This window comes from Trichoderma evansii (genome assembly GCF_050947405.1).
Source record: "Trichoderma evansii strain SZMC 28006 chromosome Unknown GGI43scaffold_1, whole genome shotgun sequence".
NCBI classification, from domain to species: domain Eukaryota; kingdom Fungi; phylum Ascomycota; class Sordariomycetes; order Hypocreales; family Hypocreaceae; genus Trichoderma; species Trichoderma evansii.
The window spans coordinates 3,268,405-3,283,426 of record NW_028145205.1 but is presented as its reverse complement, the minus strand read 5'-3'; the positions used below and the strand labels follow the sequence as shown (position 1 = coordinate 3,283,426).

The following is a 15,022-nucleotide window of genomic DNA, read 5'->3' as shown; positions in this document are numbered from 1 at the left end:
GCCGAGTATTTAAGCGGCGGTATGATATCAGAAGAAGCTGGCTTCTCCACAGATTGGCGACGGCACTTCAGGAACCGGGCTGTGGCTGGGCCCCGCACTCCAACCCCCAGGCACAAGCTTGCCTAAGATGCCCAACGTTGGTTGGACGAAGCTCCGAGGTGCGGAGGTGATCGGTCCTCTTGCGGCCGCCAGAGCTAAGACTCGATCGTTGGGGCGCGCGATCTCTTGCCGTTAGCCACCACCATTTCCTGCCGCAGTGCTCCAATACAAATTCAATAATGCAACGCAGGTTTCAATATGGAGGGCAGGTGTCTTGCTTGCATGCAAGGGCAAGACCGGTCCCATAATGTACTTGGCAACATTTCTCTGCTGAGAAGATCGTTGTTCCAAATCCATCCGCGGCTGTGAACGGTATGAAAGAGATAGTCTCATTATGCGGAGTACAAGGTATTACCGTTACGCATTTTCATGCGTTAATGAGCCGCGCATCGACTACTTATGCTAGCCCCCTCTTTCTCGGCAGTTCTGCGGCGCTTGGCCGCGAACCGACATGTCGTGGATGTAGGATTTCTGTGGGGGAACATGTGAAATCATGCGAGAGACCTAACGTCTTCACCCGTTTTGTCGTAGCTTTGCCAGTGCCGCTGCTACGCCCTCACTTAGCTGGCTACTTTCCTTGCTGGGCTGTGGTGCTGGAGGCTGAGGAGCCTGTTTTTCTTTTCGATTAATCATCTCAAATGCTTCTTCCTCATCTTCGCTGTCTTCGTCTAGGAAGCGAAACTGCGCGGGAGGTTGGGCGCCCCCCGGCTGATGCTTTGATGCGTTCCCAGCAGGCGAATTATAGTTTGAACTGTATGGTGTTGCCTTTGTTGGGGGAGCTTGAGAGATAGACTTTTCATTCTCTGACCGATCGGCGGCAGCATTCGCACTCGCAGTTCTTGAATCACGCGTAGCAGTAGTTGCCGATGATGACTGCAAACCTCTTTTAGCTGCTTTCTTTGCTCGGAATGGCTCCTCGACCGCGGCAGCCCATCTCTTTACTTTCACTCCGCCCCATCCACTCATCATGCTCAGTTGCTCAGGCTCTGCATTTATCGCATTCTTCAGGCTGCCAAAATTGGCAACCAGGGCTACTGCATCTGACTTGTTCAGACTTCTCGGCACCGTGACGAATTCCACCAGCTTGTCCGCATAATTGGTGGATTGCTGTCCACGAATGGCTGAGAAATTGGCGTTCTCGTACGACTTGTAGAGCTCGAGATACCGGGCGGCTTCAGCTGCGGACCAGCATAGTACGACAGTAACGTTGTTTACCACTGAAGTTTTTGATAGTTCACGTATAGAGTCCTCATGGTTTGGAATATCAACAAGAGTAAGGAGGATACGCAGATTGTATTTGCCTTGCAGGTTGCGAATGCGCGTATAGATATACTCGGGATGTAGACGGTGGTATTTAAGACTAGATATGGGCACTCAGAGTTAGAATTAATTAATAGATTAAAGGCCAATAAGCCGTAGCCGTGAATAATATTTCCTCACCTCAAGAACAGCACACAAGTGGTCAATCCGACGACATAGTCGGCTGGTATGTCACTGTATTCCCATGGTATCGACCGGATAGATGTCAGAAGCGGATTGCCTCGTTGGCGCGGCGATACGAGGATTGTCGACCCGAGGTTCTTTTGCTGAATTATCTGCGGTTTTGGCTGCACTATGGGATTTGCTGAACTGCTGCTATTGCTATTGCTGCTAGCTGCTGGCTTGTTGATAATTTGGGGCGTGGGCTGCTTGATAGCACCAGATGCCGAGGGGCCCGAGTCTACGGCCGCCATTGCCTCCAGCAGGGCGTCGTCTGCACCGTAGTCATCGTCGTCCATGATTTTCAAGAATATTATAACAGTTGCACGCAAATCAGGCGGCTAAATCCAGGGATGGAGGTGGTGAAATATGTTGATGGAGGGAAGTTGAGCTCTAGAATTAACGGTAGCTAAAGTGGGGCCCATTGCTACTGTAGATCAAACGAGCTTACAGCAGCCGTTCAAGATTCAAGCTGTGACGCACACTTCCTCCTACCTACTTCATAGACTACTCTCCATTTTTTTTTTATCCTAGTAAAAGGCTGTCTTACGTTTCAGAGCACCACATTTTCAGAATTCTTTGTTGAAATCAATCGCAGAGTTGCGTGTTTATAGCCATAGGATTGATTCTCTTGCTTTCTGCTCCCCAATAGGGTGTCTATACTATAACGCTATTTCTTCTAATTTGAGTAAAACCTTCTCTATGAAGCGAACTCCAACTAGTATGCCATCGTCATCTCGCATTTCTTCATCGTCTCCAAAATCTTCGTTCCCTGAATCAAGACATGTAAGACAAGTAACAACAATAGATGTATACTTGTCTCCCATTCGCGACGGCAGCTTGGTTCTCGCAAGGTCAACCAGCCGAGTTTTAATTTTCGATGATAGTACAGACCCCTCTTCCTGGAACCGGAAACTGTCTAATCCAAGTCCCAAATTTGCCGACGGACGCTTCTTCTCGCCTGTTTGATCATCTGCGTCGCTTTCGTAGCAGACAAAGCTTTCCCATAAGCCCAGTTCTAAGAGACACACGCCGAGGCTATACACATCGTGCTGCATTATGTAGTCTTCCTGAGCAAGTAATCCCTGTCGTGATGGATGTCGATAAAGGTTTCGATCCCACTCATCGTCACCGGCTCTCATTGTGCGAAAGTTGACACTCCGAAATGAATTGAATCCCAAGAGATAGGCAGACCCTAAAGCATAGGGATCAGCGACTTTCTCTTCTGGAAATACAAGTATCGTTTCCGGGCGAATGTTCTTATGAACCCAGCCGCATGTGTGAACGTAGCTGACGGCGCTGACTAGCTGCCGTGCCACATTCAGTCTCGTAGTTAAACTAAAGTCTTTGTTTTGCAAGAAATGGTGCCGTAGGCTTTTGGATTCAGAAGCTACTGCTGGTAGACTGAAAACCAAGTGTAGCGAGGCAAGTTTCCGGCCCTCTGGGCTTTTTCTCTTGATGAAACCAAAACAGTTAAGAAGCCCAGAAGTTCGATGGTCTAACTGGGCGAGTCTCTTGGCTAGAGACTCTGCGTCAGCTCTAGCCCTGGCGATATCGAGAGTTTGGTCGCAAATGATCGTGTCCACCGCGAACTTTTTCTTCGAGGCAGCCCGTGGAATCAAATAAATACTAGAGTATTTTACGTAAACTGCATTGTCCCAATCTAGCCCACTTTCAGAAAGATTTATAGATATTTTTGACCAGGATTCTTTCCCTCTCTCAACACCGAGGCTACCTCGAAATCTTTGTGCTGGGACAAGAGGCGAGTCCCCATTCAATACCTCTGTCCGAGATGAGTCTATAGTGTTAATATTAGATAGTGTAGGTGGTGCCGACAATTTGTTGTCAATGACTTCGTCTCCAATTAGGAGAATTAAGTACCAGGTCGGATCAAAAATACGCTGCCACTGCTCAAGATCTGAAATAGCCTCGTCGATTGCATCGCGAACGAATGGAAACTTCCATCTCTTAACGCCATAATTCTCCTTTATAACAGCCTCTATTTTAGTGGCTGCTCTGGATAATTTGCTCATTAAAATGTCGAAAACTTGTAGGTGAATCCTGCAATGCTCTCTTCTCAAGGCACCAGCCACCTGTTTCACAAATTCGATCTGTATTTCTGTCCGGGCCCAAATACTTTGCACATGTAGAATTTTTTCGTTTACTTGCTCGTCAGCGCTTTTGAAGTCTTGGTATGCTTTCATGAGCTTTTGTCCATGCCTTTCGTTTTGATTAGCATCACACGTGTAGCCGATTGGCTCTTCCCATTATTATTAGCCTTCCCACGTACTGAAGACAGAGATTCGCCGTGCCAATGGCTGTAGTAACCAGATCAACTGCCGACATTTTATTCGACTGGAAAGTTTAATCTGCCGATATAACATATTCTAAAGTTGTGAAGAGCCCCATATCCGTTTTATTATGATGCGACGAGGCTCTGTGTGGGCTGCCTCTTCGAGCGGGGTTGGCAGCCTGATTTGAATCCTTTTCAGCTCTGCGCCATCAATAGTCGACCACGTATATAATTGGACGATCTCCCAGGCGAACATGTATACAAGGCTTTCCGATGTGGCTATGTCACCAGCGTTGGTCCTGAACTCGGCTCAGCTGACCAGCCAAACTCCAGAATCTTCTGAGGTTGAGCGAATAGCAAACATATATACCACCCTTTTTGAACTCTTGTTTGTTACTGATGTATTGACTTTTTCTGGCAGACAGATTCATCTGTCTCTACTCTAGGATTGTTAAGACAAAGTCTCACTTGCGAATCTCTTCCTTCAAAGATAGCAAGATGCATCAATCCTCGGAATCTGGGCTTTCTGACATTGTTCGCGACTGGAAAATCGAAACCGAAGTTTACGACGAATATATCAAGCACATCTTTTACGAGAGCGGATCGTCAGCACGAGAGCGCCATATACGAAAAGAAGAAAAATGGAAGCGACAGAAAGTCTTGGGGGAGGGTGGCTACGGCACAGTGTACCTAGAGAAATGCGTTCAGGGCGATAAGCAAGAAAAGTTAAGAGCCGTCAAGAAAATTAAGAGTCAAGACTTTAAATACTCACGAGAACTCGACGCAATAATCAAGTTTTCACATTATAAAGTATGTATGCTGCGCCGTAATCGGCAATAATGGCTCTGCGTCGTGATTTCAGCTCTAAGAACCAGTTTGACAGTATGCACATTGCTTTGTACAATCTTTTGGATGGTTCGAAAATGACGATTCTGTATTTATTGCCATGGAATATTATGAGATGGGCGATTTGCAGAGGTATCTCACAAAGCCACTACCAGAGCCCGAAGCACGAAGAATTACGTTTCAAGTTTTAGAAGGCCTAGAATTTATGCATGATAATGGCTTCGTTCACCGAGACATCAAACCAGGAGTAAGATATCCATTTATCGCCATCAATGGTTCTTTTATCGTAGTTCATCTTTAGGGCTGATAATTTATTAGAATACCCTGGTGGTAACTGCTGGGCCCGAGTGGTTTGTCAAAATAGCTGATTTTGGCATCAGCAAGCGCCGGCAGCCAGGCGTCACGACTGTACGAACGAAGCAGATAGGAACTCTTGGATTCACAGCGCCCGAGTTGCTCAACTTTAAGTCAGAGAATGCCGCGTCTTCTTACACCCATTCTGTGGATATGTGGTCTTTAGGTGCCATGGCGTACCTGATGCTCACCAATGCCGTTCCATTCGAAAATTTGGGTGATTTATATGAGTATGCATATAAATCATCTTCATTCCCGTCAAAATCCTTGCAAAAACATCATGTATCGGAGGAGGGCCTCAATTTTATCATTCAGCTCATGTCTTCAAAATCTCAGGATCGACCAACAGCCCCAGCCGCAAAGAGCCATGGATGGTTGCTATGCGCCGATACATGTACTGAGGAGGATGTGCAGCAGAGGTGAGTGCCAGATACTCTACAGTACGTATATACACTAATGACGTCTGTTCTAACAAAAAAAAAAGTAGCTATACATCAGGACAAAAGTTGGACATGTTATCAAACCCCACTTTTGCATCAACAGCGTCCAAGGCTTGGAGTATAAATGCGATCACCCATGATATAGTCTCTGAGATGGATCAAACAATCAAACAGTTCCATCCTTCTATTCAAGATGATATTAAACATGATGATTCTCGAGGAAAACATGCAGCAGCTATTTCTACTCTCGCCGAGCAAACGTTGATCCAGTCAAATACAGCCAACTATCAATCGCCGTCCGTCGAAGACTCTCAAGAGACTCTAAATATTGACTCAGGGAGATGCTTACCAACAGAATACAAGTATATTTTAGAGAGCTCGACAGATGATTCTCATCTTGGAGAAAGTGCTCTTCCAGCTATTATACCCACACCGAATGGTTCAAATCGAGAGAGCACACAGAAAGCTATAACGTCTCTTAAAAATCATGGTATTAGTACCAAATATTACTCCTCCAATCAAAACAATAACTCAAATAAATTTTCAGGTGTTTATAGCCCAGATAGATAAACCATCCGGTTGCTAGAACTGACGGATGTCCCTCATAGATCTGACACCAGTTAATATCAACAACTCGACCGACGTGGCAGCCAAAGCTGGCGAAGTCGCTTCTCCTAATAGAATCCAGAACAGACACAAACGTTCTCTCGTTTTAAATACCAAAATTATCGAGGATGGTTCTAAAAGCAGTGGGGGTGCCAACAGCGCTCAAAAAGCGGCTATTGCATCCCTTCTGGCTGGAGCTACCGAGGCCTTCCGTGTCGCTAAAGAGCCTGGCGGTTGGAGAGGAGAAAAGGCTAAGAGAATTCTCACTGCCGCCGCCGGTGCCGCTACTGTGGATGCTGCTCACGGAGCAGACCATGGAAAGCTTGGCCTTGCTGAATCATTTATTGGTGGTCTTATTGGTAACCGCTTGATCAACGGCTCCAGGAACGATATTGAAGAAGATCGCCGCACCGGCAGGAGCCGCTCTCGATCTCGTGAACGATCAAAGGATGGCCATGAAGGTCAATCTAAATCGCCTGCGGTGAGACCCCAACCCGCGACTCATCGGACCAAGAATAGCGCTACAATGCATTGTTCTTCAGTGAACACACTTGCCGCTACCGAAACTGAAATGTCACCAACATCACCAATAGATGAGTATGGGAATATATAAATCCGCAATGTCTCTATTACATTTAGACATTGTGCTAACAGAACTAAATAGGCCAACCACCACCGTGTACTGTCAGAGCTGCTCATCTGGATACACCATTCAAATGTTCCGTGGCCCAGTGGAGTATCTTCCGTGCAAGCACTATATATGTCATACATGCCTTATTCAGCTATTGGCGCTGTCACTGTTGTCTCCCAAACACATGCCCATCAGATGTTGCTGTGACTCTCTGGAGGAGATTAGCAGAAGCAAGTTCACAACAATTCTTCTTGATCCACGGATCGCGAACATTTGGGATATATGGGAAGATCTAAAGCTTCTGAAAGAATCTGGATGGACTTGTGCCAACGGACATTTTTCCCCCAAAGACTCACTGCTAGTAACTGACACCTCGGTTCCTATTTGGAAACAGCCAGTAAACTGCTCAGATTGTGCCAAAAGTGGAAGTCTTCAACAGGCTGAGTTTTGTCTCTTATGCGGCGAAGCGATTTCCACTAACGGCTGTGGATGCAAGTTTAATGAAGTCATTGCCAGCTTTATTGAAATTTTATTTACTTCAGGCGCACTCAAGGCAGAAACGAAGCTATCTGCTGAGCTTTGGATGGCTATAAAAACCTGGAATGACTTGAAAGATAGAAACCCTCTACCTTTCGGGTTTCGTCCTTGGAAGAAATGCCATTTCCTAGAACCGGAACAAAGTATAAAACCAGCATCGAGACCACAAAGCATGGAACCAATGCCGGGAAAACGAAACGCAGAACCAACATTGAGACAACGAAGTTCAGAACCAGAAGTAAAACCCCGACTTGCAGAAACACCGCCGAAGCTCCAATGCTATGCATGCGGTGCTCATGTCGTCAATAAGGATAGTCCATGGGACTCTCAAATGTGGTAGGTCTTTTGGTATCCGTATTCCTCAGTGGTTTTATTCACATTGCATCCAGTAATTGCGGTGCGCACCACTGTAGTAGGTGTGGCATCAAATGGAAACAGTGCAACTGTCCTCCCACATCTTCCGAGACGACTCCCAGGAATAAGCAGAATCGCCGCCCTGTTCTGGTCACTCAACATCAAGACAGACCTCAGGATGCCAAAACAAGTGGCTCCAGGAACAAGAGTCCCATATTCGCCTATGTGGAAGTAGGCTCTAAAGAGAAGCTAACGCCGCGGTATACCTATTCACGAAGCGAAGGATCATATTCTCACGACAGTATCCCTCGCCAAGATACATATATGGGTGAGCCTGAGACTCGAAGAACTCAAGAGTACGAAAATGTAGAGTACATTCCTTCTCAACCCCGCAATTCCAGACGGACCATAGAATCAAGTCCTGTGTATCATAGGCCTACGGGAAGTCGAACCTATTATAGTACTCTTAGGCCAGACGTTGCAAATCCTCGGTCGACACAGCCACATCTCTCAAGCTATGCCGAGGGATCCAGTAGGACTCAAAAAGCCAGACGAAAGCCAAGAGATAGCAGGACATATTATTGAGCTTTTATTGCTGCCTTGTGCGAGTATTCTCAATTTATTGTTCCTTTGTTACATTCCCTTGTCAGCACCTTATCTCACATGTATAATGAATCATATGCTAGTATTACAATATTGTGTATTTTGTGAAAATGAAATATGTATACACATACATGTGTGTTATTTGAAGTCGCTCCCTCCATAGATGTAAATACATTAAAATATGTGAATATGCGAATATGTGATATGCAAGTATTATATGCAATAATGTTGTGTTCATAAACGCTCTATTTTGAGCATCATTAATCTTCCCATGCATCCGTCATATAGTCCCTTTATAACGCGCTAAGCGTGGTTCTGAACAAGCAAGTTGACAGTGCTCTCAGGTACACCTTTGATAGCACCTTTGAGAGCAGAAGAAGAAATGGTACCACACAGACCGCCAATCTTCTGACCTAGGCCGAGAAGATAGGCACCCAGGCCAGCTACGTGGGGACTGGCCATTGAGGTACCAGACATAATCTTGGTGAGGTTACCAGGCCAAGCTGATGTGATGTTTGTCCCGGGAGCAAGGATATCAACAGCTGAGCCTCTGTTGGAGTAGAGGGCAAAAGAATCGTTCTTGTCGGTAGCGCTAACTGTGCAGACCGAAGGCACACTAGCAGGCGAAAAATCAGCTGCATCGAGGGCATCGTTGCCGGCAGCCGCGGCGAGGAAGAGCCCAGCATTTGTTATAGAAACAGCGGCCTGGTTAACGGCATCAGTTTTGATGCCGCCCAGAGACATGTTGACAACAATGCCCTTGGGGCAATGCTGGTGAGATGCGTTCTTGGCGACGTAATCCATGCCAGCAATGATAACGGAGCTGTTGTGAGAAGACTCGTTAGCGCATGGAACAGAAAAATCCGGAGAAATTCAGTAGACATACTTGTTGCCCATGCCATTTGCATCAAGGACTTTTACGGCGAAAAGATTGGTTTTCTTGGCGACTCCGAATGTCTTGCCCGCAATAATTCCAGAGACGTGAGTACCGTGACCAAACAAATCTGCGTCTTTGCCATCGCCAACGAAGTTCTCTAGCCACTTTGCCCGGCCTTCGAATTCAGGGTGATGAATGTCGATTCCAGTGTCTATAACAAACGCGCAGGTGCCTTCTCCGGCGCTAGAGTCATAAGAATACTTTGTGGTATCCGGCTCTTTGTTGGAAATGCGAGACAGGCCCCAATCGGCGCTTTTCTCAGTAATGATTGCCTTGGTAGAGACAGTAGCATCTTGCTCAATGAACTCGACCTGAGAAACTCATTAATTTTCATTCTCATGCTGCGTCATGTAAAGGATAGGGCTCACATTGGGGTCGTTCTGCAGGGCCTCAAGCTCCCCGGGTGTCAAACTGGCAGCAAAGCCAGTGAAGCTGTGTGAATATCGGTGGTCTGCGCCAGCGCTGACACCAGAAATCGCAGATTCAACTGCCGAAAGCTGAGATTCTGCCTTCATCTTTACAATATATTTGCCCTCCAGAACCTGAGCACCGCGGGGAACCAATACTGGCGCCGGGCTGGCTCGCCTTGAAGGGGCGGCCATGGCTAGAGGCAGGAGGGCTAGAAGAGAAGAAACTCGCATCTTTGGTGGTTGATGCCGCTATTGTACACAAAAACTAAACACAAATGAACATAGAGAAGGAGGTTATGAATGAGGGGATTATGTCCTTCATTTATCTTCAAAGATTCTCTATCAAAAGTGGTGAGGGAAGATCGGTATCGGAAACAACTCCACTGCGCTACATCTCGGAATCAGTCAATTCAGTCGCCTTCCAAGCCATTGTATCCATATATGTTCCACAATCCATCAGCTCTTGAAACTCCTTTGCCCAGTTTCGACCCATCAGCAGTCTCAATAGGCCAATTAGCAAACTCAGGACCTGAACTGGAGCGAGCCGATCTCCAGGTGGCAAATGGCGGATGTTCGCCAACAGGCACAGATCTCAAGCGGCTACTTAGTGGTACGATAATATTGGCGCCTCTAAAGCAGCCGTAAAGTCAAATCGCCTGCTGTTCAGTGATTTATTGGACTGTGAGGTGCGCACAGTGGGGAGTCCTTTGTTGAGATGCTAGAGTGTTAGAGGCGTTCAGAGTTTTAACTGAGTCAACGGTGGCGTTAGGAATCCGAGGCGCAAACCACTTTTTCGTTTCTCCATCTGCTCCATATAAGCAGGCAACTGTTCGGTTGATCCGCAATTGAGAGGTTTTGGGAGCTGGTAAAGACCCGTTATGATGAAATAGAGCGACTTTTAGCATCGTCTTATAACTTTGACATTGACATGTCTGCAAACTGGGATCACGATCTTATGTTTATCACTAACTTAAACGCAGTGTAACCTCAATACCAGGATAAAAGCGATCTTTTACTCCTTATAGCATTAGTTCCCATCCACTTTTCAGCAGTAGCAAGGAACAGATGGGCTAGCTTAACTCAATTCTCCGTGAATCCTTGCAGTGGCCATGTGATGTGGCTTCACATCTGGCTCCGCCACCTCATTGGTTTGCCAAGATGAGACAGATTAATGATTCGTTTTGAGTGATCATCTCAGAACTATACTAGCTCATCTACAGATGTTCACCAGGATGTCCCAACTTGTCAAAGTGGTTCCTGGGCGGCGCATGAGAGGAGAAGCGCACCTCAAAAAGGCATGTGACTGCAACACTTGGGAATGGCTTAACCACGATGCGGGGTTGGATGCGGAGACAAATGGCTACTCCTCTTGAGCAAGATAGTATCTTCATCATCTGCAAGATAGATGGAATATATTCTCCGGACAGGAGTGGGGGTTTACTACTTACGATGATGACGAGGCAAGAAGTATCCCAAATGAACCTGGCAGTGTGGGGTATTTCCTATAGGATCCATAGGCACTGAGTAAAAGATTGATGTAGGTAGAAAGAAGCTGAGATTCACAGATGTATGAAGACGTACATGTATATAGGCACCGCCTTGCAGTAACATACAATCTTATTTACTTAGGTTTCTTCTCCATCATCCACCCAAGTACTTGTGGCTGCCTCACTGAACTGACAAACGTAGGGTTATGCAACTGTGCCGGGTGTTTCGTTTCGGGTTAAAGATAAGAGAATGCACATAAGTAAATCGTCATGTATATTCTGCTATTAGTTAAGGCGGAAGGCTATTCAACGATGTTTAAGGATTCCAGTATATTGTGAACACACGGTATCGGCTAATAGTTCCCAAATGGGAAAGGCACAACCCAAGGTGATAAGTTAGATACATGAGGCGATATGAGATAGAACAGCAAATAGGCGTCTAAGTGGGGGGCACAAAAATAGGGAATCTTAGAGATGTAATCACACGACTTTCCGTTTACGCACATTATAGTTATGCTGTAAGTCGTGGTATGCAAATAGCTCTCTACTGTTGCCATTAGTTATATCTGCTGTTTGTACTATTTCGATTACACCTAGGACTTCGACTGCAACTAGTACTTCTACAATATGTAATGCAGCTAGTATTTCTACTGCATCTATTATTTGTATGGCTTCTAGTACTTCTAATACTTCTAATGCTTCTGTCGTATTTACAAGGTAAGAGTACTTTAGCATCTAATAGCATTTTTACTGTTTGTTCCATGTACTATGTAAAATATAACAGGGCTCTTTGATAGTTTTAGGATTGCCTATTATTCCTACTTGTATTTGACTTTTTCATTTGCAGTCTTTGTTTTCTTCTCCCGCTTTGGCGTCCAATCGTTCTCATTATCAGTTCGTGGCAGAAAAGCCGTCGGAAAAATACACTTTCCTCATTATCGGCTACGGTGGAGTGAACCTTCGCTAATTTGGAACGCCATAAGCCACCCAAAAACCGACGGTTCAAAAATGCCAGAAGAAAAAATTCATTCTGCTGGCATTTGAAGAGCAAATGTGAGGCTCAAAAAGCATCTCACCACCAAAATGATAGTATGCATCTGCTCTCCTGGTTTATGACACACCACCCATTAACCAGGCATGAAATGTATGCAGGTCTCCTTTTGCACATACTTCGGCACTCATCATATTGAGCCATCCACTCCCACCGCAAAAGCTCTCGGGCTTTTATGCCGAGCCAAACACGAGAAGCTCCATGGAGATGCGGGGGCGGGGGAGGGGCTTCTCCGATAGAATGCCGAACCCCTCCATATCAAATACTGAGGCTGTACGGAGTATACGTGATATATACAATATCTATGTTTCGTAGCATCTCGCAAACGTGTAAAATCAGATAATTATTCCTATTGGCTAAAATTAAAGATCAATCAACTGTTGAGAGAATTGATTCAATCATTACAATCAGGAAGCATGAATTCGGAACAAGACAAGTTGCTTAACCAGGACTTACATTTAACCAGACGCGCGCGAATCAAATTTCCCCAAAACTCAGCCCCTCAGGAACTATGTCATGAGTTCCAGTCTTTTTTCACGATTTACCTGACACGGTTCCACTCCCCAGCCAATTGTTTCTCGGTTTATATCGCAGCGAGGTGCATGGCCCGTTAAAAACCGCGTCGTCTGCCCTGTGGAAGACGTCGGTTGTTTGAATTCCACCAATAATCGGGCAAAATGGCGAGCGAGGCGCAAACCATTTACGGACACGTATTTCCGTCGCCTATATCCACGATCATGCCGCTCGTGGGACTGTCATTATTGGAGGCACCACATGAACCACTTTGAATCCTTAAGAGGTCGCCGTCAGCGAAATCGGCTTTGTATTAGAGCAATAAATAGAGCAATAAATACCCTTTGGCGATCGCGACGTAGCTGAGGTCGTTCATCGTACCTTTGTCAAGTTCCATTGTCTCATTCTCAATTATTTCTTCCTAATCACATATCATATACCCCAAAATGTCTGAAGTTACCATCACGGGTTTCAAAAGTCGCGATGTGCGATTCCCAACATCGCTCGACAAGACAGGCTCAGATGCAATGAATGCTGCAGGAGACTACTCAGCGGCGTACTGCATTCTAGAGACTGACTCAAAACACAGCGGCCATGGCATGGTTAGTATTTCTTTAAGCAGCACCTTGGTCATATCGTCCATGCGCTTTATGTTGGCTAACAGCTTGCCTTTCAATAGACATTCACCATCGGGCGCGGAAACGATATCGTCTGTGCTGCCATCCTCCACGTTGCCGATCGACTCAAGGGCAAGACACTTTCATCACTCGTAGCCGACTGGGGAAAGACATGGCGTTATCTCGTCAACGATAGTCAGCTGCGGTGGATTGGCCCCGAGAAGGGTGTCATTCACCTTGCGCTCGGTGCCGTCGTCAATGCTGTCTGGGATCTGTGGGCAAAGACCCTTAACAAGCCTGTCTGGCGCATCGTCGCCGACATGACGCCCGAGGAATACGTCAGATGCATTGATTTCCGCTACATCACCGATGCCATTACCCCCGAGGAAGCCATTGAGATGCTGCGCGAGCAAGAGCCCGGCAAGGCTAAGCGCATTGAGGAGGCCCTTCAGAACCGAGCTGTCCCTGCTTACACAACAAGTGCAGGATGGCTCGGCTATGGAGAGGAGAAGATGAAGCAGCTGCTGAGGGAGACCCTTGCTGAGGGATACAGGCACTTCAAGGTCAAGGTTGGCGGAAACGTCGAGGAGGACAAGAGACGCCTGAGAATCGCACGAGAAATCCTTGGCTTCGACAAGGGCAACGTCCTCATGGTCGATGCCAACCAGGTCTGGTCCGTCCCCGAGGCAATCGAGTACATGAAGGAGCTCAGCGAATTCAAGCCTTGGTTCATCGAAGAGCCTACCTCTCCCGACGATGTCATGGGCCACAAGGCAGTTCGAGAAGCTCTCAAGCCGTACGGAATTGGCGTCGCTACCGGTGAAATGTGCCAGAACCGTGTCATGTTTAAGCAGCTGCTCATGACTGGTGCCATTGACATCTGCCAGATCGATGCCTGCCGTCTGGGCGGTGTGAATGAGGCTCTGGCTGTTATGCTCATGGCTAAGAAGTTCAAAGTGCCCATTGTTCCACACTCTGGCGGTGTTGGTCTCCCCGAATACACTCAGCACTTGAGCACCATCGACTACGTGGTCGTCAGCGGCAAGCTCTCCGTCCTGGAGTTTGTCGACCACCTCCACGAGCACTTCTTACATCCCTCCGTTATCAAGGATGGATACTACCAGACCCCTACAGAAGCTGGATACAGCGTCGAGATGAAGCCAGAAAGCATGGACCGATACTCTTATCCTGGTGAGAAGGGAGTCAGTTGGTGGACGAGTGATGAAGCCCTGCCTATCTTGACTGGCGAAAAGTATTAATTAAGAATATGAAGAAAGGAATGGCGGCGACGACGATGACGACATGAGACGAGATATTTTGTACTATTTATACACCCCTAAAAGATGCAAGCTCGCGTTTATAGAGCAGACAGGCCATGTAGGGCAAAAATTAACCATATATTACCAAATGGCGAGCGGGTTATATACCTTAAAGATATAAATTTTACCAATTCATATATATAAAAATAATTTTACAAGCCTGCTTTCTCTTATACCTAATTATATGTGATCTTATATGCGCTATCCTAGGTGCCACGGAGTTTGTCGAAACGTGCTTTTTGTAGCCTATCGAATATGGGTACTGGTATGAAATGCGGGAGCTATCAAGATTAATGTACAAGTCTGGCTTTTTCACTAGGGGCTGAGGTACCTTCTAAGCCTAATGCCGCCAAACCCCCACATAAATAACAGCAGAGGTACAAAAATGTAGCCCTCAATTATTCAATAGGTACAAAATATCGCTAAGCCAGCCAATAGGCTGGTGA

General features: G+C 46.4%; 6 protein-coding genes across 6 annotated transcripts; 3 read left to right on the top strand and 3 right to left on the bottom strand.

The window, feature by feature from the left end:
- Window positions 1–612: 612 nt before the first annotated feature.
- On the bottom strand, window positions 613–1,877 carry GGI43DRAFT_379030 (DNA repair protein RAD10 domain-containing protein; the record flags this gene model as incomplete). Its single annotated transcript, XM_083202775.1, has 2 exons — window positions 613–1,459; window positions 1,540–1,877. 2 exons carry the CDS (start codon window positions 1,875–1,877, stop codon window positions 613–615), a joined length of 1,185 nt encoding a protein of 394 aa, XP_083066683.1.
- GGI43DRAFT_37121 (uncharacterized protein) lies at window positions 1,536–4,074 on the bottom strand. The gene has a single exon (XM_083202549.1). The coding sequence runs from the start codon at window positions 3,780–3,782 to the stop codon at window positions 2,241–2,243; it is 1,542 nt and encodes a 513-aa protein (XP_083066682.1). The 5' UTR covers window positions 3,783–4,074; the 3' UTR covers window positions 1,536–2,240.
- A 295-nt stretch (window positions 4,075–4,369) lies between these two features.
- GGI43DRAFT_420123 (serine/threonine-protein kinase) lies at window positions 4,370–5,494 on the top strand (the record flags this gene model as incomplete). The annotated part of the gene is made up of 3 exons (XM_083207771.1): window positions 4,370–4,681; window positions 4,755–4,964; window positions 5,036–5,494. The coding sequence occupies 3 exons, from the start codon at window positions 4,370–4,372 to the stop codon at window positions 5,492–5,494; spliced, it is 981 nt and encodes a 326-aa protein (XP_083066681.1).
- Window positions 5,495–6,035: 541 nt separating this feature from the next.
- On the top strand, window positions 6,036–8,430 carry GGI43DRAFT_391993 (uncharacterized protein). Its single transcript, XM_083204510.1, has 3 exons — window positions 6,036–6,714; window positions 6,782–7,621; window positions 7,675–8,430. Exons 1-3 carry the CDS (start codon window positions 6,107–6,109, stop codon window positions 8,222–8,224), a joined length of 1,998 nt encoding a protein of 665 aa, XP_083066680.1. The 5' UTR covers window positions 6,036–6,106; the 3' UTR covers window positions 8,225–8,430.
- Window positions 8,431–8,545: 115 nt separating this feature from the next.
- Window positions 8,546–9,820, bottom strand: GGI43DRAFT_420121 (peptidase S8/S53 domain-containing protein; the record flags this gene model as incomplete). Its single annotated transcript, XM_083207770.1, has 3 exons — window positions 8,546–9,065; window positions 9,129–9,490; window positions 9,548–9,820. The coding sequence occupies 3 exons, from the start codon at window positions 9,818–9,820 to the stop codon at window positions 8,546–8,548; spliced, it is 1,155 nt and encodes a 384-aa protein (XP_083066679.1).
- Window positions 9,821–12,921: 3,101 nt separating this feature from the next.
- GGI43DRAFT_391979 (enolase C-terminal domain-like protein) lies at window positions 12,922–14,734 on the top strand. Its single transcript, XM_083204509.1, has 2 exons — window positions 12,922–13,242; window positions 13,320–14,734. Exons 1-2 carry the CDS (start codon window positions 13,087–13,089, stop codon window positions 14,514–14,516), a joined length of 1,353 nt encoding a protein of 450 aa, XP_083066678.1. The 5' UTR covers window positions 12,922–13,086; the 3' UTR covers window positions 14,517–14,734.
- The last annotated feature ends 288 nt before the right edge of the window (window positions 14,735–15,022 follow it).

Bases quoted from the DNA above. Each gene is read 5' to 3' on its own strand.
- GGI43DRAFT_37121 (XM_083202549.1), bottom strand. From the start codon at position 3,782: ATGAAAGCATACCAAGACTTCAAAAGCGCTGACGAGCAAGTAAACGAA.
- GGI43DRAFT_391993 (XM_083204510.1), top strand. From the start codon at position 6,107: ATGTCCCTCATAGATCTGACACCAGTTAATATCAACAACTCGACCGAC. The intron at 6,715-6,781 runs GTATGGGAATAT...AGAACTAAATAG, and splicing joins CCAACATCACCAATAGATGA to GCCAACCACCACCGTGTACT. The intron at 7,622-7,674 runs GTAGGTCTTTTG...CATTGCATCCAG, and splicing joins CCATGGGACTCTCAAATGTG to TAATTGCGGTGCGCACCACT.
- GGI43DRAFT_391979 (XM_083204509.1), top strand. From the start codon at position 13,087: ATGTCTGAAGTTACCATCACGGGTTTCAAAAGTCGCGATGTGCGATTC. The intron at 13,243-13,319 runs GTTAGTATTTCT...GCCTTTCAATAG, and splicing joins AACACAGCGGCCATGGCATG to ACATTCACCATCGGGCGCGG.